The following is a 21,768-nucleotide window of genomic DNA, read 5'->3' as shown; positions in this document are numbered from 1 at the left end:
GGGCAGTGATCCCTCATCTATCACGAAATGGGGAGGAGAGACCAATTTCTTTTGCTTCACGCACTCTCAGTGCCAGTGAGTAATTATGCGCAAATTGAAAGGGAAGCTTTGGCATTAATTTTTGGGGTCAAGAAGTTTCACAAATACTTGTATGGTCATAAGTTTACCATCGTTACGGACCATAAGCTCCTAACAGCAATCCTCCATCCAAAGTCCCCAGTTCCAACATTAGCTGCAGCCCGAATGCAGAAATGGGCTTTGATTTTGTCAGCATATTCATCTGATATTGAATACAGACGATCAGCTGATCACAGTAATGCTGATGCAATGTCTAGGTTGCCTTCCCCATCACAAGTTACACCTGATAGGGAAGAAGTGTTTTCTTTTTCATACATTGATGAACTGCCAGCCACTGCTGAAGAGATTGGTAGAGCAACCAAATGTGACCCAGTGATGTCAAAGGTGTATGAGTATATTGCAAATGATTGGCCAAACCAGGTAACAGACAAAGATGCACATCCATTCTTCATTCGTAGGAATGAATTATCAGTAGATAAAGATTGTATCATGTGGGGTGCAAGCGTGGTTATACCAAATAAATTCAGGTCCAAATTATTAGGAGACCTCCATGACCAGCACCTGGGAATGTGCTTGACCAAGAGTTTTGCACGCAGTTATTTATGGTGGCCAGGTCTTGATAAAGATATAGAGTACATCGTGAGTCAGTGTACGACATGTCAATCGGTAAGCAAGCAACCACCACCAGTACCATTACAGCCATGGAAATGGCCTCCCAGGGTGTGGCAAAGGCTACATATTGATTTTGCTGAGTTAGAAAGACAACAATTGTTCATTGTGATTGATAGCCATTCGAAGTGGGTTGAGGTGTTTCCAATGTGGAAAATAACAACAAGTAAAACATTGGACATTTTGCAAAAATTATTTTCTTCATTTGGCCTCCCTGAAGAGATTGTTTCGGATAATGGACCACAATTTCGTTCAGAAGAATGGGCACAATTCACGAGCAAAAATAGTATGAAACATACCAAGGTTCCACCATACCATCCTGCTTCGAATGGTGCAGCGGAGCGCACTGTACAAATTGTAAAACGTGCCCTCATAAAACAAATGTTAGATTCAAATCCAAGGAAACGACAGTTGTCATTGGATCACAAATTGGCTAATTGTTTGATTGATTACATATCGAAATACTCTTCATACAACTACTGGTATTAGTTGTTTCTCAAACGACAGCCATGAACCAGATTCTCGTTGTTAAAACCAAATTTGGCACAGTCCGTAAAAGAGACACAATTAAGACAGAAAGAGAATCATGATAGAGGTAAAGTAAAAGAGAGAAGTGTGAAATTAAACCAGAAGGTAAGAGTGAAGAACCACCACCATAAATGGTTAAAGTGGTTACCAGGAAGAGAGTGGTGAAGATATGTGGTCCTCGCACATATTTGGTAAAGATGTTTGATAATGGACAGGTTAGGTTTATTGATAGCGATCATATTTTACCTACAGACATGGAAGGAGTTGAAGGTGGGAATGATTCAATTATTTCTGACTCATCAGATAGTTTTGATATACCAGTATCAAATCCTAAATCCAATGTACTGGAAACAAATCCAGGAGAGAATCAGAATGAAAGTCTGAGTCTGAGTCAGGAAAACAAAGAGCCTAAAGTTAGAGTGAGTTCAAATGAAAATCAAGGAAGTTCCGTGGAGGAAAACGTTCCTCAGGATGAGCCTCGAATGAGTTTAGATTTGACAACATGTTTGGAAGGTTCTGTTCGAGAGCGAAGGTATCCCTTCGAAACAGAAAACAAGCGGTAAAGTTAAGTTTGTAAATATGGAAAAAAAATAAGTTTATACCGTGTGTTATGTATAAACATGATGTTTGTTATAATAACTTCTTCATTAAGGAGGGAGAAGTGTAATGTCTGTAAGCTTGTAATGTTTGTAGCTCCACACTGTGGATGTGGACGTATTGTGTACTGCAACTGCAGTTAATAATAAACAGAACCAGGCAGATTCCGGAGGCTTCCGAGAGAGAGCTGCCTGCCATGTTGGAAGCTGTGTGTGCTTGTGCTCTGTGAATATATCATAGTTGGAAAGTGTGAGGTCATGCACTTTGGCAAAAAAAAATCAAAGAACCATTTATTATTTAAATGAAGAAAGATTGCAAAGTGCTGCAGTACAGCGGGGCCTGGGGGTACTTGTGCATGAAACACAAAAGGATAGTATGCAGGTACAGCAAGTGATCAGGAAGGCCAATTGAATCTTGATCTTTATTGCAAAGGGGATGGAGTATAAAAGCAGGGAAGTCTTGCTACAGCTATACAGGGTATTGGTGAGGCTACACCTGGAATACTGCGTGCAGTTTTGGTTTCCATATTTATGAAAGGATATACTTGCTTTGGAGGCAGTTCAAAGAAGGTTCACTAGATTGATTCCGGGGATGAGGGAGTTGACTTATGAGGAAAGGTTGAGTAGGTTGGGCCTCTACTCATTGGAATTCAGAAGAATGAGAGATGATCTTATCGAAACGTCTAAGATTATGAGGGGTCTTGACAAGGTGGATGCAGAGAGGGTGTTTCCACTGATAAGGGAGACTAGAACTTTAGGGCATGATCTTAGAATAAGGGGCCGCCCATTTAAAACTGAGATGAGGAGAAATTTCTTCTGTCAGAGGGTTGTGGTTTTTGGAATTCGCTTCCTCAGAGAGCTGTGGAAGCTGGGACATTTAATAAATTTAAGACAGAAATAGACAGTTTCTTAAATGATAAGGGGATAAGGGATTATGGGGAGCAGGCAGGGAGGTGGAGCTGAGTCCATGATCAGATCAGTCAAGATCTTATTGAATGGCGGAGCAGGCTTGAGGGGCCGTATGGCCTACTCCTGTTCCTATTTCTTATGTAAGGTAGATAGATGGAGTTAAGGTACAGATCAGCCATGATCTACTTGAATGGTGGAACAGGCTCAAGGGGCTGAATGGCCTACTTCTGTTCCTAGGTGAGCGCTTCTTAAATCTGTCCCCACTATGGTAGGTAGAGGAGATAGGAAGGACCTACTACCTTTAGCAGAGGGGTCAATAACCAGGTGGCATAGATTTAAAGTAGTTGGTAAAAGGGAGATGAGGAAACATTTCTTCACGCAGAGGGTGGTGGGGGCAGAAACCCATATCATATTTAAAAAGTGCTTGGATGTGCACTTAAAGAGCTGTAACCTACAGGGCTATGGACCAAGAGCTGGAAAGTGAGATTAGGCTGGGTAGCTCTTTTTCAACCAGCACTGACACAATGGGAGCATAGCTGGCAGTGGTTACCTTGGGAATTCTGTCCATCTTGCTTTGGCTAGGCCCAATGGGACCTATGCCTAATCGGGCCAGAGTAATCTTTTTCTGTGCCTTAAAACCCCGATGGGGAGAGCGGAGGTAGCGAAACAATTGACCTCAGGATGGGCTGTTGGTGACTGGCTCATCAGACTCCTATTCACATGAATGAAACCCCAGATTCTCATAGCTCACTACATACCCATCATACAATCCCTGTCTCACGCCGTATCGCAGTGTCCTCCTAGGCGCAAAGGTAAAATGAGAGAGACCACAAACTATTCCAAACACACTTAATAAATGTATCTATGAACATATCACACTGAGCACATGAATTCTAATAACTAATGACCCTTGTGCCCGCCATAGTTAAATAGCGGTCATTGTGTGTGAGATGTGGATGTGATTGTTGCTAGGTAGATTGTTGGTGGGTGAGTGCTGGGGGTGTGGTGCATTGAGCAGTGTGTAAAGCTTGTGGTACAGATGATGGTATGCAGCATTTGTTGAAGCCTTCACTCACCCTCACCACCTGTGTGAGGTCATTAAACTTCTTCCTGCACTGGGTATGGGTCCTGGGAGCCACAGTACTTTCCGTGAGGTGGTGTGCTGCCTCTCTTGACATAGTCTGGCAGACTTGTGGCGAGGGCCTCCTGCCAATTGGCGGGTACAAGACTCCTCTCCATTGCTAAAACCAATGCATCCAAAGCTTCACTGGAAAGCTTCTGGGTTCTCTCCCTGGGGCGGTAATCTGCCATCAGGATTTGTAATTAAGAGCTACCTCTCCTTGTCCTTCTTTGGTTGTTGAGGCAGCTGCACACACAACAATGCTGAGAATGAGGTGCTGCAGCGTTAATGAACCACCCCTTTTAGTGAATAAAGCCTGTGGCAATCATTATTTACGCTTAGATTGCCCCCGATATTAGTTCATCTTGTCAGTATAACGCCCATAAGCTTGGGTTTTTAGACAAGAATCATGACTGCAATCATTTTAATGTGGAGGACGAATTGTGCGTGCAGCCGAGACTATTTTCAGGTGGCACTATTTAACCATTTTTAGTCTAAACATTTCCCATTTCTTGGCTATAACAAATTTCTAGCCCCAAGAATTAAAAGAAAAGAACAAATGTGATCACCTTTACATGGACAACCCTGTGCTCTTCAGAGAAATTTAAAACATTTAGTCCACTTCAGTCCGATGCTGTTGTGACTTTTGCCCCTTTAGATTGGGTATCTTAGAATCATAGAATAGTTACAGCACAGAAAGAGGCCATTCAGCCCATCGAGCCTGTGCTAGCTCTCTGCAAGAGCACTTCAGCTAGTCCCACTCCACCGCCCTTTCCCCATAGCCCTGCAATTTGTTTTCCTTCAGGTACTTATCCAATTCCCTTTTGAAAGCCGCGATTGAGTCTGCCTCCACCATCCTTTTAGGCAGTGCATTACAGAACCACTGGCTACATAAAAAAGTTTTTCCTCATGTTGCCTTTGGTTCTTTTGCCAATCACCTTAAATCTGTGTCCTCTGGTTCTCGACCCTTCCACTAATGGGAACAGTTTCTCTGTCTTGACCCTTCATGATTTTGAATACCTCTATCAAATCTCCTCTCAACCTTCTCTGCTATGTGGAGAACAACTTCAGCTTTTATAGTCTATCCACAAAAAACTTGATCAAGTTAGTGAAACACGATTTTCCTTTAACAAATCCGTGTTGGCTTGCTTTAATTAATCCATACTTATCCAAGTGACTGTTAACTTTGGCCCTGATTATTGTTTCTAAAAGCTTCTCCACTACCGAGGTTAAACTGACTGGCCTGTAGTTGCTAGGTTTATCCTTACACCTTTTTTTGAACAAGGGTGTAACATTTGTAATACTCCAGTCCACTGGTACCACTCCTGTATCCAAGAGGGATTGGAAGATTATGGCCAGTACCTCTGTGATTTCCTCCTTTCACCTCCATCAGCATCCTAGGATGCAACCCATCTGGACCTGGTGACTTATCAACTTTAAGTACAGACAGCCTTTCTAGTACATCCTCTTTATCAATTTTTATCTCATCTAGTATCTCCATTATCACCTCTTTCACTGACTTTGGCAGCATCTTCTTTCTTGGTAAAGACTGATGCAAAGTACTCATTTAGTACCTCAGCTATGCCCTCTGCCTACAAGCATAGGTCTCCTTTTTGGTCCCTAATCAGCCCCACTCCTTATCTTACTACCCGTTTATTATTTATATGCCTGTTGAAAACTTTTGAATTCTCTTTTATGTTAGCTGCCAATCTATTCTCATACTCTCTTTGCATCTCTTATTTTCTTTTTCACTTTCCCTCTGAATTTTTTATATTCAACCTGATTCTCACGTATTCTACACCTGAAATCTGTCATATGCTTTTTTTGCTTTGGTTTACTCTCTCTTTCGCCATCCAGGGAGCTCTGGCTTTGGTTATCTTACCTTTTCCCATCGTGGGAATATACCTCGACTGTACCCGAATGATCTCTTCTTTAAAGGCAGCCCATTGTTCGATTACAGTTTTGCCTGTCAATCTTTGATTCCAATTTATCCGGGCCAGATCCGTTCTTAACCACTGAAATTTGCCTTCCTCCAATTTAGTACTTTTACTCTAGATTGCTCCCTGTCCTTTTCCATAGCTAATCTAAACCTTGGTTGTGTTGCCACAGGTTTTACCGTTGATCTGAATATTCAAAAGACCCCAACCCAGGAATGAGGGGCGGGGTCAAAGTGGTAAGCAGAGATCCTACTTTGCTGCACTTCTATCCCTTCCAGTGATGATGCAGAATTTCCAGGGTTACTTGTCAGCTCCTGAAGATTTTTTTAAATCCAGTTAGATTTACAGTGCTGACATTCTAAAAACTTATACCTAACAACCAATTATTAATAATTGTTTCCACTAGCACATTGATACAAAAGCACTGGAGAAACATTGGGGTGGAAATTCTGGTCGGAGGCTTCCCGCGAGCAATTGCCTCCCGACCGGAGAATTTTTACGAAAGTACCTGGTGGTCTGGGAGGCGCCCTGGATTCCGGTAGGGGAGGCCATCTCTTCCCGCGCTGCGAAGCGCACTCCTACGCAGAAGATGCAGTGACTACACAGCCAATCAGGTACTTATTTCACAGCTTTTCCATTAATGGCACTGAGAACTCTGCATCTACGAGTTCTCATTGCTATTAATGGGGGGAAAAAAAACAAACACACACTAATAAAAAATAAAAAAACAGACCTCAAATAATTAAAATTAATTGAAATTTAAATTAATAAATGCCTTAGAAAAAAAGTATTTTTCCAATTTTTTTTTAAAGTTTTCTAATTCGGGTTAAAAATAAACTTACCTTAATGGGTAGAGTTTTTAATAATAAAATGTGTTTATTTAATTTAATTTTATTGAGTTTATGTATGTTTTAAAACACTTGCGCCTGTAAAAGTAGTCAGAATGCCTGCTTTTTCACGTGCAAGAATTTTGAGGACATTTGCTGGGCAAGATATGCGTAAATCCCGCAATCTTGTCCAAGCAAATGTCCTCGCTCCTGATCTGTGGAAGATCGGAAAAGCCAGTTTTCAGCGCATGCACCTTGTGCGCTAAAAACTGGCTTTTCCAATGCCTTCCCGGGTCCGTAGAAACTTCGTATGGGCCCGGAAGGTCGGAATTTCTACCCCATTAAATTTTGAGTGATCACAACTTAGATTGAGAACTTCTTGTCTGAACACAATGTGAAAAAACAGCTGCTACACGACAGCAGAATTTTCAACAAGAATGAAATTAGATTGTTAACGTGAAATATTCCATCTTTACAAGGCCTCTTACAACCACATGAAACTACTTTTGAAAATCCAGCTGGTAAATCTGGGACCATCTGTTTGGAGGTTGTTGACGCTGTTGTTCTAATATCGGTACCAGTCCTAGTGCTTGCCCTTCAGCCATGGTGCATTACCCGATGTGGGAGGGGAGAACAGGCTGAAGAGCTAAAGGGCTACCGCAGAACGTTGTTGAAACTATGTTCCTTGCTTTTGCAAGTCCCCCACAAATATGCTTTTGTATGAATTTTGAAAGTTACTGCTTCCTTTCATTGTCTTTCAGTAGTTATTTTACTGCTGATTTTTACATCAATGCCTACCAAGCTGGGAGTTGCCCTGTGCCTAGAAACAGCCTCCCTCAACATGGGATGGGTATGTATCCTGCCCTTGGGGCACTAGAGGATGAGTTTGGAAGGTATGAGGAAACCAGTTAACCAATGTCAGCGGTGATTTCAGCAAACCCAGTTCCACCCAAGGAAGTGGGTGTACAGGCAATGCCTGGATGTGGCAGGGAAGTAGTCTTGGAAATGTGCCGTTTCCTGTGGTTAAAGTTCCAAGCCTCATTCATGACTGGGACAGCCCTACCAGTGCCAATGAAAATCACTACTGCCTTCACCTTGCATCAATTTATTAGTGGAAACAATGAATTAGTGGCCCTAGTTCTACTCTGCTGTAGAATACAGCCCTGCCTCATGGTCCTGCAGTCACCACACAGATTGTGAACGTGCAGCTAAACACCACCACGAGGACAGTGTCAGGGATGCTCAACTGAATGGCTCTCGGTGCGGTCCTACATTGCCCCAACTACCCTTCACTGTGACGCCACATTGCTCCGTGAGATGGAAAAAATCATGAGCAACATCGAAATTCCCATTCACGAAGATTTGAAAAACCCACCTCAAAAGCACTTAAAATCACGCTGGCCATTCTGGGAAACTGCAGCCAATATTCATGCAGTTGGCATCGACCCACTATCCAGATGAACGGAATCATAGGACTCATGCAACATAAAGAAACAACACCTCATCACTGACCCAACAGCAGAGGTCCCTGGCTTTGACCTCCCTTGAAAACAGTGGACAGCGCTCAAACAAATCCATACAGGGCATGAGACGATGTGACCACCTGCTCCACAAGTGGAAAATAAGGGATAACAAAGAATGCAATTCTGGCCATGAGTCCCAGATCATATCAATCTGCTCAGAGATCTGTTGCGGGAGGCACCTCATTTATCCACTTGGCATCTCAGGCCATCGACTGGGTAGCCAAACTAGACATCCTATTATAAGCTGTTCCTGTCATACTAAATAACTGCTCCACCAGTCTCATATCACTGCTGATATAAGATAGAGCACTTCACTTTATTCCCAAGAGTGCAGGGTCTCATCAGTAGAACCCATGTGACTATATCGAATCCTTTCAATGAAATGGCACTTATGAACAGGAAGGGTTTATTTTCAAGGTCCAGGTTGTATGTGACTATTAGAACTACATCATGCAGCTGAATGTACCATGGAAACTGTCACAATGCATTTATTCCATGCCAGTCTACAGTCCCACCACTATTTCAATGCATCTGCACCAGAGTTAATCTTGAACTGTGATCGATGACAAAAATGCAAAATCCAAGAACACTAGCAGAATGAAAATATGATGCATGTGGTATCAGGTACGTCATACAACAAGCATGCTGAAAGATTCCTGTTTTGGGCGGGTGGGGGAATCCTGCTGTAAAGGATTTGTGAATAAAGTAGAAGTGTTGTATTTTAAAAAAGTGAATTTATGCAGTTTTTTTATATGTAGTCACAGGCTACAGATATTGATGAGACGTATTAAAGCCAGATGAATTATTTTGTGGAATATTGCCATTCACCGTTTTATTTCCAATTGATACAATAAAGATCAACTGTATAATTTCAGGCCCATTAAGTCAGGATGTCCCTTATTCATTTTGAGAATAGCAGATGTTTTCTTTGAACACACCATTCTAAGGACAGGCACAAGGTAGCCTGCTGGTGAATCGCTGATTGAGGAAGGAGACAGAGGGATAGCCCTTCCCCTGGGTACGCAAAGGAAAGGAATATATAGACACATGAAAAGTGAAACATAGAAAATAGGTGCAGGAGTAGGCCATTCGGCCCTTCTAGCCTGCACCACCATTCAATGAGTTCATGGCTGAACATGCAACTTCAGTACCCCATTCCTGCTTTCTCGCCATACCCCTTGATCCCCCTAGTAGTACGGACTACATCAAACTCCTTTTTGAATATATTTAGTGAATTGGCCTCAACAACTTTCTGTGGTAGAGAATTCCATAGGTTCAACACTCTCTGGGTGAAGAAGTTTCTCCTCATCTCGGTCCTGAATGGCTTATCCCTTATCCTTAGACTGTGACCCCTGGTTCTGGACTTCCCCAACATTGGGAACATTCTTCCTGCATCTAACCTGTCTAAACCCGTCAGAATTTTAAACGTTTCTATGAGATCCTCTCTCATTCTTCCGAACTCCAGTGAATACAAGCCCAGTTGATCCATCTTTCTTGATGTGTCAGTCCCGCCATCCCGGGAATCAGTCTGGTGAACCTTCGCTGCACTCCCTCAATAGCAAGAATGTCCTTCCTCAAGTTAGGAGACCAAAACTGTACACAATACTCCAGGTGTGGCCTCACCAAGGCCCTGTACAACTGTAGTAACACCTCCCTGTCCCTGTACTCAAATCCCCTCGCTATGAAGGCCAACATGCCATTTGCTTTCTTAACCGTCTGCTGTACCTGCATGCCAACCTTCAATGACTGATGTACCATGACACCCAGGTCTCATTGCACCTCCCCTTTTCCTAATCTGTCACCATTCAGATAATAGTCTGTCTCTCTGTTTTTACCACCAAAGTGGATAACCTCACATTTATCCACATTATACTTCATCTGCCATGCATTTGCCCACTCACCTAACCTATCCAAGTCACTCTGCAGCCTCATAGCATCCTCCTTGCAGCTCTCACTGCCACCTAACTTAGTGTCATCCGCAAATTTGCAGATACTACATTTAATCCCCTCGTCTAAATCATTAATGTACAATGTAAACAGCTGGGGCCCCAGCACAGAACCTTGCGGTACCCCACTAGTCACTGCCTGCCATTCTGAAAAGTACCCATTTACTCCTACTCTTTGCTTCCTGTCTGCCAACCAGTTCTCAATCCACGTCAGCACACTACTCCCAATCCCATGTGCTTTAACTTTGCACATTAATCTCTTGTGTGGGACCTTGTCGAAAGCCTTCTGAAAGCCCAAATACACCACATCAACTGGTTCTCCCTTGTCCACTCTACTGGAAACATCCTCAAAAAAATCCAGAAGATTTGTCAAGCATGATTTCCCTTTCACAAATCCATGCTGACTTAGACCCATCATGTCACCTCTTTCCAAATGAGTCAGCCAGCTTGGTCTGAGGAGGAAGCCTGGCTTACCATGGGGAAACATTTAAACCCAAAACCAGAAGGCTGATGAGAAGTTAATCTGTTAATAGGATCAAAAGTTTATTGGTTCAAGTCCCACTCCAGAAATTTGAGCACATGATTCAGGCTGGGACTTGTGTGCAGTACGGAGAGAATACTTCACTGTTGGATGAGATGTTAAACCGTGGCCCACCGAGGGTGGACATGAGATCCCATGGCACTATACAAAGAAGCACAGGTGAGTTCTCCCGGTGTCCTGGACAACATTTATCCCTCAACCGATTGTCGGAACAGATTATTTGGGCATTATTGTTTGTGGGAGCTTGCTGTGCGCAAAATGGCTGTCATGTTTCCTGCTGTTCAACAGTGACTACACTTAAAGTACCACATTGGCTTTGTAGTGCTTTGGGATGTCCCAAAGTCATGAAAGGCACTATATAAATGCAAGTATTTTCTTTATGTGGTACATTTTTATTTTTCTTGTTCTTGAGAATTTCTGTATAGTTAGTTTAATCAAGTTGACACTTGAGTACATCCATTACTCTGTGCATACATTTACTGTCAGTAAAATAAAGCAATTTCTATCTGGCTTTATCTCACCAAATCTTTCTCGGACTTCCTTAAAGATTAGGGGGGCAGTTGCAAAAAGTATTGGGGCAGAGTTTTTGCTTTGGGCGCAATTGGACTCAAATTGTGCAAGTTTTTCGAAGTGTTTTGTTTTGCTAAAGTTTTTTCTCAAACTTATTTGCATATTGCTGAACATAAAATCTTCCATGAGCCAGTACCATTGGGCAAGATTTTAAGAATGTAAAAAATATTCCTGGATATATTTAAGAGTGGTAAACTGGTGCATTTTTATTGATACAGCTGGAAATAGGTTCACCACAAAATAAACATTTTTAATCCAAGTGTCTAGCCAACCACCTGTGAGTAACCTAATTTTAAATCACTGAAAATAACTATTTTTAAAAAACAGAACTAGTTTCATTACCGGCACATCCTTGAATGCAAGATTCTTGGCCTCCTTATGGGATTGACCAGCACTGCCGGACCCAAGCAGTTATGGCAGACTCAAAACTTATAATAGGCTCCAAGTGGAAAATCAGCACTTAAAACTCCATGGATACTAATATGCAGTTCATGCCATAAAAAAAAACTTTAAAAGGTGTATTGCTATTGTGTTACACTAAATAAATACAGCTAAACCTATTTCTACTATACTCTTACTGCTTCTATAAATGTTGTTCCAGAATGCTGCTGTAAATAAATTCTAAATAGTTTTCATTGCAACAGACTTATTGGCAATCTATATCCAGATAAAAGTGTTGAAATTATTCAGGCAAGAACAGGTTCAAGCTGTTGAATATGGAGAAGTGAATGGGAGAGAATAGCAGGAAATGAGGCACTGTATATAGTGACAGACCAGGGCTACCAACAATAAAAACACAGATGGCAATTGTAGAGGACAAATTAATAAAATAATGATACACATCTGAAATATGAAAAATATTCTCAGGTGCACTTGCTTTAGTATTTCTGCTTGTGCTTAGTTTAGCTTCAATGCAATATTTATAAAATTAAAAAAAATTAGATGCAGTTATATCTTTGTCGGTGAAATCTTGGGTCAGGCTTACACATTTTCTGATTAGTCATGTTTTCTTTGAAGATACGTACCTTAGTAACTTGGAGGTACATCATAGTAATATAGGGCATTTCTAGATTCCTTAGCGTTGTTACTTTTCAGCAAAATATTTCTCACGCTGACAAAATTCTGTACTTGGGATTGACTGCACTACAAAGCAACATCGATCTACATACAGCTTGTCTTCATATTAGACTAGAGTGTGAATAAAAAAAATTTTGTAATGATGTTCCTGACTCTTGGGTTTATAACTAAACAGCTTATAAAAGGAGAAACATTGACCAGTATTCTAAGTTAAGTAAATGTTAAAATTTATCACTGTTTTGTGCAGGGAAGCTCTTTTCTATTTACTTATACATGTTGCCTTTTATGCAGCTGGCAGACTGTTAACCTACTCCCTGACTTCTGTCAATGCAGCTCTGGTGTCTGCTATGTACACAATTATGAACTCCAAGTGGCATTTTACTCTGTAGTGAAATTTGTTTGACTGCCAACAAAAAGTGTCAAATTAATTGGCCAAAACACAATAAATGTAAAGCATTTAATTACATTTTTTTTTACAAAAGTACAATCAGTTTGTATTACAAGCTCAATAAATAATGTTGCACATGTTACCCTATAAAAAGTAAATTTGTCTTTTTAATTATAGCAGCTATGATGAGCACAATGGAGTTGAAGTCAATCAGTTTCAAGCATAATTAACATACTTCACTTTGTAAAATACGTTCGTTAAGATAAACTTTGGTTTCTCGTTTATTTCAGATAACATTATATATTCTTGATCAAATAAAAAATCTGAGATTGTACTCATAGTGCAACTGATTTAATTTATTTTACATATGAGTTTAAGGTTTATTAAAAAATATATTTTTTATGCCAAAGTAACTCTCTGTCCAGCCTTAACAATGACTCCACTCTGCCCCTTGCTGTCTCTAGATTTCCAAAAGCCATCATACCTTAAAAGACAAAAACAAAAGTGAACCATTAATATTCATATATTAGAGGAAACCGCCTTTTTAAAAGAAAACGCTCCCTGGTTTTCCAATCAGTGGCACAGCGGGGAGTCTGCCGATCTGCTTCAAGGCCTCCACTAATGCAGTTCTAAAACTAGCCGCAGGAGTGCACAAATGTGGTCAGGCAAGGGTTAGATTTCCTCCCTGCATGGCATCTTCTTCCAACTCCCAGATCAGGAAGTAAGCACAAGGGAATCATGGCAGCAAACCTATGTTGAACAACTCAGTGACTGTCTCAGGTTGCATGTCACTGTAACTTTCTATATAAACAAGTCTTTAATAGATTTGGCCTTTCAAGACTAAAGTTGGTGAGGGGAAGCAAAGTATTATTTAGTGGGAAGGAGAAACCAGTTTACTAAAAGGCAGTTTTGGCAATGCATGAGCTATACCAGTTCCATTTCAGATTAGAGATACAGTGGAGTCATCAAAAATGAGATATAGCAGTTAGTTAGACTTGCAAGCTGGATGAACAAACTGGGATTATTTTCATCTTTATGTTTATGGAGGATCACATGCCCAAAATGGAGTCCAATGATTTTCCATTAATTTAAATGGATGAAAAATTGGACCATAACCCTAACCCTCACCTAGTGCGCCATCCTCCCTGTCTGCACTCTGCCCAGGCAATCCTTTATGCTCAGGCAAAAGGCTACCCTTCTTTGAAGAATTAAAAAAAAACTTTCATTATCCTATTAAAGGGCATGTGATTCATCCATTATAATGTAAAAACTCAGATGGATGTTACAGCAATGAAACATTCAGCCCATCGTGTGCTGTTATTTTTCTCAAAGAGACACTCGTTTAATCCCACTCTCCTGCTCATTCCTCATACATTTAATAGTCCTCTTTCTCAAGAATTTTTTTCTAACTTCCCCAAATGATTTCTGATGCTCTTAAATGTGTGCTTTCTCATTACAGTGTAGCTGACCAGTGGAAAACAATTTCACTATTTATCTTAAATTCCAAATCCTTCATAATTTTGAAGCACTTTATTAGGTTACCCTTTAACCTTTTCAGCTCTAGTTAGAAAAAGCCCCAATTTCAATCTTAGTAAAAGCCCAGTGAATCTATACTGTACCTTTCCATAACCTTCTTATAACAGAATATTGTGTACAGTCACATAGCTATAAAGGTTAAGGGGCGACTTGAGATTCTGAAGGGTTGCAGTGAAATAAAATGTGATGAATTTGTGACTTATTATTAGTGTCACTGGAAATAATCCAGGATAATCAGAAATAATTTGGAGGTTAGAATGTTGAATTCTCTGCCACTTCATCAAATGCGTCTTGAAAATCCATATAAACCATATTCACTGCATTTCTTATATTCTTTATTTCTTCAAAGAACTCTACAAAGGTTAGTCAATGTCTTTTGAGATCTGTGCTGACTGCCTCAGATTAATGTTTAGTAATTTCATCTCATTTTATGGACTGAAGAGAGAAATATTTATCTTCATCTGCAGAACCCAATTTTCATCTTACTGATTTCAATGGAATGAAATTAGGTGGCTTCTCCAACAAGCGAGCAATCTGCTCCACCAGATTGCCACTCAGGCAGTGAAGATAAAAACTTACTCCTAGTAGTTTACCAACAACTGAAATAGGGCCAATTAGCCTATAATTTTCTGTCTTACTTACGTTTGTATTTTTTGGAGGGGAGACACAATTGCTACCCTCCAGCCTCTGGCACAATTTTCCTTTGTACAGAATTTTGGAAAATTATACAAGTTGATGAACTGAGTGGAGGAAGCAATTGATTATGAAGGAACAAAATGAACAGGAAAGAGTAGAGCCCTGGGAAGCCTCTCAGTTAATGGGAAAGACAAAGTCAGAATAAGCTATCAACTGGCAAAGCACCAAATACAACAATAATGAGTGCTTTGAGAAGAAACTAGATAGCCATGAATAGTATTGATGGGTGACAGCAAGTTGGTAAGAGGTCTCATGTGGTAACTTTCTTAGAAGTGTATTGGGTCAAACCTTGCTAAAGGCGATGACTGAAAGCATTCAGTGTAACATCGACGGCAAGATCACCAATGGAACACCCATTCTCAAAACCATACTGGTGATTTATGCATAAAACTAGAATATTCAAGGTGAACAAATTCCATAACTCTAGAAAGTAGAGATGCTAAGGCAGCAGTGTGAATAAAGTTAAAGCCTTCATTGACTTAAGTTACATTAATGTATATTTTAATCAACCTCCACTTTACAGTTACCCATTTTGTGCACGTGTTCAAGTAATCCCCACATTTTTAATGTGCACATTTTTAATTTGTAAGATTCTGAAACAAAAAAATGATCAAAATATTATTGAACATGTATTGATTTTGATGGTCTGCAGACAAAGTACTTGCTTGAAAGGTACCTCTTCAAAACACTTGCATATTTAACTCAGCTTTGTATCATCGTGTACCTTAGCACAAAAAGGTGCAAACTAAAATTGGTGGGGGCTCCTCAAAGACTAGTAAAAAAATGGTAATCCTACATACCCAATGGGCTCAATTTTGTCCAAGCCTGTTTTCTGATGTATTGGTACGCCCGTTTTTCTAGGCCAGAAATGCGCCGGAAATAATTCTCCAAAGTTTCCCTGATGTATAATTTGAATTTGGAGCCGCGCGGCGTGTCCAGTCGCCTCTGGGGGGGGACGGGGGACGGGGGACGGTGACGGAGCCTGCTGTCTGTGCCGAAAAATGATGCGTCACCTTTTGCGCACGCGCGGAAAAAAAAATTACGTTTCTGACGTCGTTGCAATGGAGTGCATGCACAGTATAGCTCAGAGTTGACAATCAGCCATTTTTAAAGAACCAGTTGTGTATGTGAGGAGGAGTGCTGTGCGAGACCATTGGAAAAATCGGAGCTGCAGCAGTCCAGGATGCAACACAGTGCAAGGACTAAGAATTTCTCACAGGAAGAAGTGGAGGCACTAGTTACTGTGATTGAGAAGAGGTGGCAGGAGCTGGACACCAGCAGAGGTCACATAAAAGTTATACCCAAAGAAATGAAGAAACGCTAGCACCAAGTTGCAGAAGATTACTGCGCAATGGTGACCACCACAAGATCAGAGGCAGTGTAAAAAGAAACAACAGGACCTTGGTCAAGTAGTTAGTATAAGTAATATTTTCATTTATTCAATGCAATTACAGTTGTAAATGTGACCAGCTGTATATGTCCCACCCAGCAGAACGACACACTCTCTAAAAAGTTATGCTTTCATCTTTGCAGAGGAAAGTGGCACACAACAAATGAGGAAGAACCCAACCAAACAGGAGGAGGCCCGGCAAATCTGCACCCACTGACACACTTGGAAGAGAGCGTCGCTGCTTTGATAGGTCCTGCCTGAAGAAAAGCAACCACCACTGCACAAACTGGGCCCACACTCGAGGGAGAAGGTAAGTCCTGCAAATTCCACAGTCTGGCTTTGCTAAATGTTAAGTATTGCGCGGGCTACCTATGCTTTGGTTTCTGGGGATGTCTCCGTCAGCTACGCTTCGGTTGATACAATGTGCTATCATTCATCGTGGTTCTTCAAATCAGCCTGCTGCCTGCGCTGTGTGAGTCTACTCATGCCACCCACCCTGCCCCCTCCTCTGCTGCTAACCATTTGTCTGTGTTCTGTTATATTTTGCAGAACTTGAGGCCAACCCTGATGATGCAGAAGAAAATTCAGATGAGGACCAGCCTGAACAGGATAACATCTTCAAATCCAAACCTCCAGACCAAGAACATGGGGTGAGGTGGAGGGGATGGAGCTGGATGAAGCTCCCACTGTTTTACTGATTTTGGTGGAGGTGCAGGTGGTGCTCACTGCAGTGACAGCCCCTTCTGTGACTAGTAGTTTGAGTGCTGGTGGGACATTCCATGGTTTACCAATGTCTGAGGCTGCAGGTCCCAGTGGTGTGGTGCAGCAGGCACACCCAGGGCCCCACCTTCCGAGGCTGCGTGTCCCGGGGGGGGGGGGGTCGCGGCGGGAGTGCAGCGAGACACACCCAGGGCCCCATCTTCCGAAGTTGCGGGTCCCAGTGGTGGGGTGCGAGCCACACCCGTGGGTAGGAGGGGAAGGAGAGCTGGACTGCGCTCTCCTGAGGTGCAGGATCTAACAGATGTGCTTCAGATGACGGCAATGAGTGCGGAGAGCATTGATCTTACGCGATCACTCCTGGACACCATCAATGTGGTGGGTGACGAGGTAGCGGGACTGTTGGGAGAAGTAGCAGCAATCTCACGAGAAATGGGAACGATGTCAGTAACCATGAGGGAGGGAATGTCACAGGTAGGCGATGCGCTGTCAGTGAACACGAGGGAGGGAATGTCAGAGATGGTGCAAACACTATCACTGAACATGAGGTAAGGAATGTCAGAGGTAGTTGAGATAGTTTTGCTCAACGAGGGAGGGAATGTTGCAGCTCGTTGAGACAGTCAGGACGCATGAGGGACGATGTGTTGGAGTTAGCTGTTGCAATAAGGGAATACGCCCAGACCCCGTGCCCATTGACTGAATCAACTGCCACTCCCACTCCAATCCCTACATCAGCCTCTGAAGAGCCCCAAACCGGGCCCTCCACATTGCCCCAGCACCAGGTGCGCACTACCCGAGATGTTAGAAAGAATAAGCTTGATACCAGCCCCAGAAACAGTGCGGGCAGTGTCACCAAGGACAAGCGCAGTGTGTGGTCTTAAAATAAGGTGGAGGAGAGATAACATAAGAAATAGGAACAGGAGTAGGCCATACAGCCCCTCGAGCCTAATCCATCATTCAATAAGATCATGGAGGATCTGATCATGGACTTAGCTCCACTTCCCTGCCCGCTTCCCATAACCCGTTATCCCCTTATCGTTTAAGAAACTGTCTATTTCTGTCTTAAATTTATTCAATGTCCCAGCTTCCACAGCTCTCTGAGGCAGTGAATTTCAGATTTACAACCCTCAGAGAAGAAATTTCTCCTCATCTCAGTTTTAAATGGGCGGCCCCTTATTCTAAGATCATGCCCTCTAGTTCTAGCCTCCCCATCAGTGGAAACATCCTCTTTGCATCCTCCTTGTTAAGACCAGTCATAATCTTTTACGTTTCGATAAGATCACCTCTCATTCTTCTGAATTCCAATGAGTAGAAGCCCAACCTTCTCAACCTTTCCTCATAAGTCAACCCCCTCATCTCCGGAATCAACCTAGTGAACCTTCTCTGAACTGCCTCCAAAGCAAGTATATCCTTTCGTAAATATGGAAACCAAAACTGCACGCAGTATTCCAGGTGTGGCCTCACCAATACCCTGTATAGCTGTAGCAAGACTTCCCTGCTTTTATACTCCATCCCCTTTGCAATAAAGATCAAGATTCCATTGGCCTTCCTGATCACTTGCTGTACCTGCATACTATCCTTTTATGTTTCATGCACAAGTACCCCCAGGCCCCGCTGTACTGCAGCACTTTGCAATCTTACTTCATTTAAATAATAACTTGCTCTTTGATTCTTTTCTGCCAAAGTGCATGACCTCACACTTTCAACATTATATTCCATCTGCCAAATTTTTGCCCACTCGCTTAGCCTATGTCCTTTTGCAAATTTTTTGTGTCCTCCTCTCATTGCTTTCCTCTCATCTTTGTATTGTCAGCAAACTTAGCTACGTTACACTCAGTCCCTTCTTCCAAGTCATTAATATAGATTTTAAATAGTTGGGGTAGAACCACTGATCCCCACTAGTTACTGGTTGCCAACCAGAGAATGAACCATTTATCCCTACTCTCTGTTTTCTGTTAGTTAGCCAATCCTCTATCCATGCTAATATATTACCCCAACCCCATGAACTTTTATCTTGTGCAGTAAACTTTTATGTCATCATCATAGGTAGTCCCTCGGAATCGAGGAAGACTTGCTCCACTCCTGAAGTGAGTTCTTTGGTGACTGAACAGTCCAATACGAGAGCCACAGACTCTGTCACAGGTGGGACAGGCAGTCATTGAGAAAAGGGGTGGGTGGGACTGGTTTGCTGCACGCTCCTTCCGCTGCCTGCACTTGACCTCTGCATGCTCTCGGCGTTCAGACTTGAAGTGCTCAATGCCCTCCCGGATGCACTTTCTTCACTTAGGGCGGTCTTTGGCCAGGGACTCCAAGGTGTCAGTGGGGATGTCGCACTTTATCAGGGAGGCTTTGAGGGTGTTCTTGTAACGTTTCCTCTGCCCACCTTTGGCTCGTTTGCCGTGAAGGAGCTCCGCATAGAGCACTAGCTTTGGGAGTCTCGTGTCTGGCATGCGAACTATGTGGCCTGCCCAGCGAAGCTGATCGAGTGTGGTCAGTGCTTCAATGCTGGGGATGTTACCTGAACGAGGACACTGATGTTGGTACGCCTGACCTCCCAGGGGATTTGCAGGATCTTGTGGAGACATCGTTGGTGATATATCTCCAGCGACTTGCGGTATCTTCTGTACATCGTCCATGCCTCCGAGTCTTACAGGACGGCGCGTATTACTACAGCCCTGTAGACCATGAGCTTGGTGGTAGATTTGAGGACCTGGTCTTCGAACACTCTTTTCCTCAGGTGGCCGAAGGCTGCACTGGAGGCGGTGTTGAATCTCCGCATCAATGTCTGCTCTTGTTGACAAGAGGCTCCCGAGGTATGGGAAATGGTCCACATTGTCGAGGGCCGCACCGTGGATCTTAATGACTGGGGACCAGTGCTCTGCGGCGAGGACAGGCTGGTGGAGGATCTTTGTCTTACGGATGTTTAGCGTAAGGCCCATGCTTTCATATGCCTCAGTAAATACATCGACTAAATCCTGGAGTTCAGCCTCAGAATGTGCACAGGCGCAGGCGTCGTCCGCGTACTGTAGCTCAACGACAGAGGTCGGGGGTGATCTTGGACCTGTTCTGGAGGCAACGTTGGTTAACCAGCTTCCCACTGATTCTGTAATTTAGTTCCACTCCAGCAGGGAACTTGTTGACTGTGAGGTAGAGCATGTCAGCGAGGAAGATTGAGAAGAGGGTTGGAGCGATGACGCAGCCCTGTTGGACACCGGTCCAGACGTGGATTGGGTCTGTAATGGATCCGTTGGTAAGGATCATGGCCACATGTCGTCGTGGAGCAGGCGAAGGATACTGACAAACATTTGGAAGCATCCGAAATGGAGGAGGACGCTCCATAGACCTTCGTGGTTGACAGTGTCAAAGGCCTTTGTAAGGTCGAAGGCAGCCATGTATAAGGGCTGGCGCTGTTCCCTGCATTTTTCCTGCAGCTGTTGCGCTGCAAAGATCATGTCTGTTGTGCCCCGTAGGGGACGAAATCCGCACTGTGATTCCGGGAGGAGTTCCTTGGCCACAGGGAGAAGACGGTTGAGGAGAACTCTAGCGACAACTTTCCCAGTGGCTGATAGCAGGGAGATTCCCCTGCAGTTGCTGCAGTCGGACTTGTCCCATTTTTTAAAGATGGTCACGATCACTGCATCTCTGAGATTCCCCAACATGCTCTCCTCCCTCCAGATGAGAGATGAGGTCATGTATCCGCACCAACAGCGCCTCTCCGCTATACTTTTGCGCCTCAGCAGGGATTCCATCCGCTCCCGTAGCCTTGTTGTTCTTGAGCTATTTTATGTCTTTTCCTACCTCGTGCAACGTTGGTGTTTCACTGAGGCGGTGGCGGGTCGCATGCTGCGGGATGGAGTCGAGAACACTCGAGTCAAAGGCACAGTGCCCCCAACCAAGCGTCGGGCCACCTACCATCAAGGGCGCTACTCAGCGCCGAGCTTGCAGCCAACATCTCGCCGTAGGCAATTAGGCTCATACAGCAGTGCCTGGTCTCCAGTCGTCTTGGACCCTCTTGCCACTGGACCAAGACCTTGCTCAGCTAAGCCCGTGTGGTTGCTGGTGTGTAGCGGCCATCCCACGTTACAAGAACTCATGCACAGGCATCTTCCACTTAGTCAGTATAAAGTTCGGGACCTGGAACATCAGGACCCTCATTGACAACTTCAACAGCGACAGGCCGGAACGCCGCACCGCTATAGTTACCCGGGAACTTAGATGCTTTGACATCGACGCCCTAAGCGAGACCCGGCGGGCAGGGGAAGGTCAGCTCAAGGATCAAGGCGCAGGTTACACCTTTTTCTGGAAAGGAAAACCAGAGGAAGAATGCCACCTTCACGGAGTCGGCTTCGCCATCAAAAAGGAGCTGGTCGACCGCCTCAAAGACGCTCCCTGCAGGGTTAACAAACGCCTCATGACTCTTCAACTCATCCTATCCCGGAACCAATGCGCCATAGTCATCAGTGCGTACGCCCCAACACTCGATGCAACGGATGAGACCAATGAGGGTTTTTATTCCAACCTTGAAACGTCCCTGTTCTGTGTCCCTTGGGCGACAAATTGATCCTCCTAGGTGACTTCAACGCCAGGCTTGGCAATGACACAGTCCTCTGGGGAGACGTGATTGGCAGAGAGGGGGTAGGGAAAGCCAACTCCAGCGGTACCCTACTCCTGACAAAATGTCTAGAACATGAACTGATCACCAACACCCTGTTCCGCCAGA

The 21,768-nt window shown here is 43.4% G+C and overlaps 1 protein-coding gene across 1 annotated transcript in view; it reads right to left on the bottom strand.

Moving 5' to 3' along the window:
• Positions 1-12,818: 12,818 nt before the first annotated feature.
• pex1 (peroxisomal biogenesis factor 1) overlaps positions 12,819-21,768 on the bottom strand; it is a 119,458-nt gene continuing 110,508 nt past the window's right edge. Inside the window, exon 24 of the mRNA XM_070880922.1 lies at positions 12,819-13,193. Coding sequence (XP_070737023.1) covers positions 13,109-13,193 — 85 coding nt within the window. The 3' untranslated portion in view covers positions 12,819-13,108. The remainder of the gene's footprint in view (positions 13,194-21,768) is intronic.

The sequence above is a fragment of the Pristiophorus japonicus genome, chromosome 5 (genome assembly GCF_044704955.1).
Source record: "Pristiophorus japonicus isolate sPriJap1 chromosome 5, sPriJap1.hap1, whole genome shotgun sequence".
Classification (NCBI taxonomy): Eukaryota; Metazoa; Chordata; class Chondrichthyes; family Pristiophoridae; genus Pristiophorus; species Pristiophorus japonicus.
This window is presented reverse-complemented; position numbering and strand designations above follow the sequence as displayed.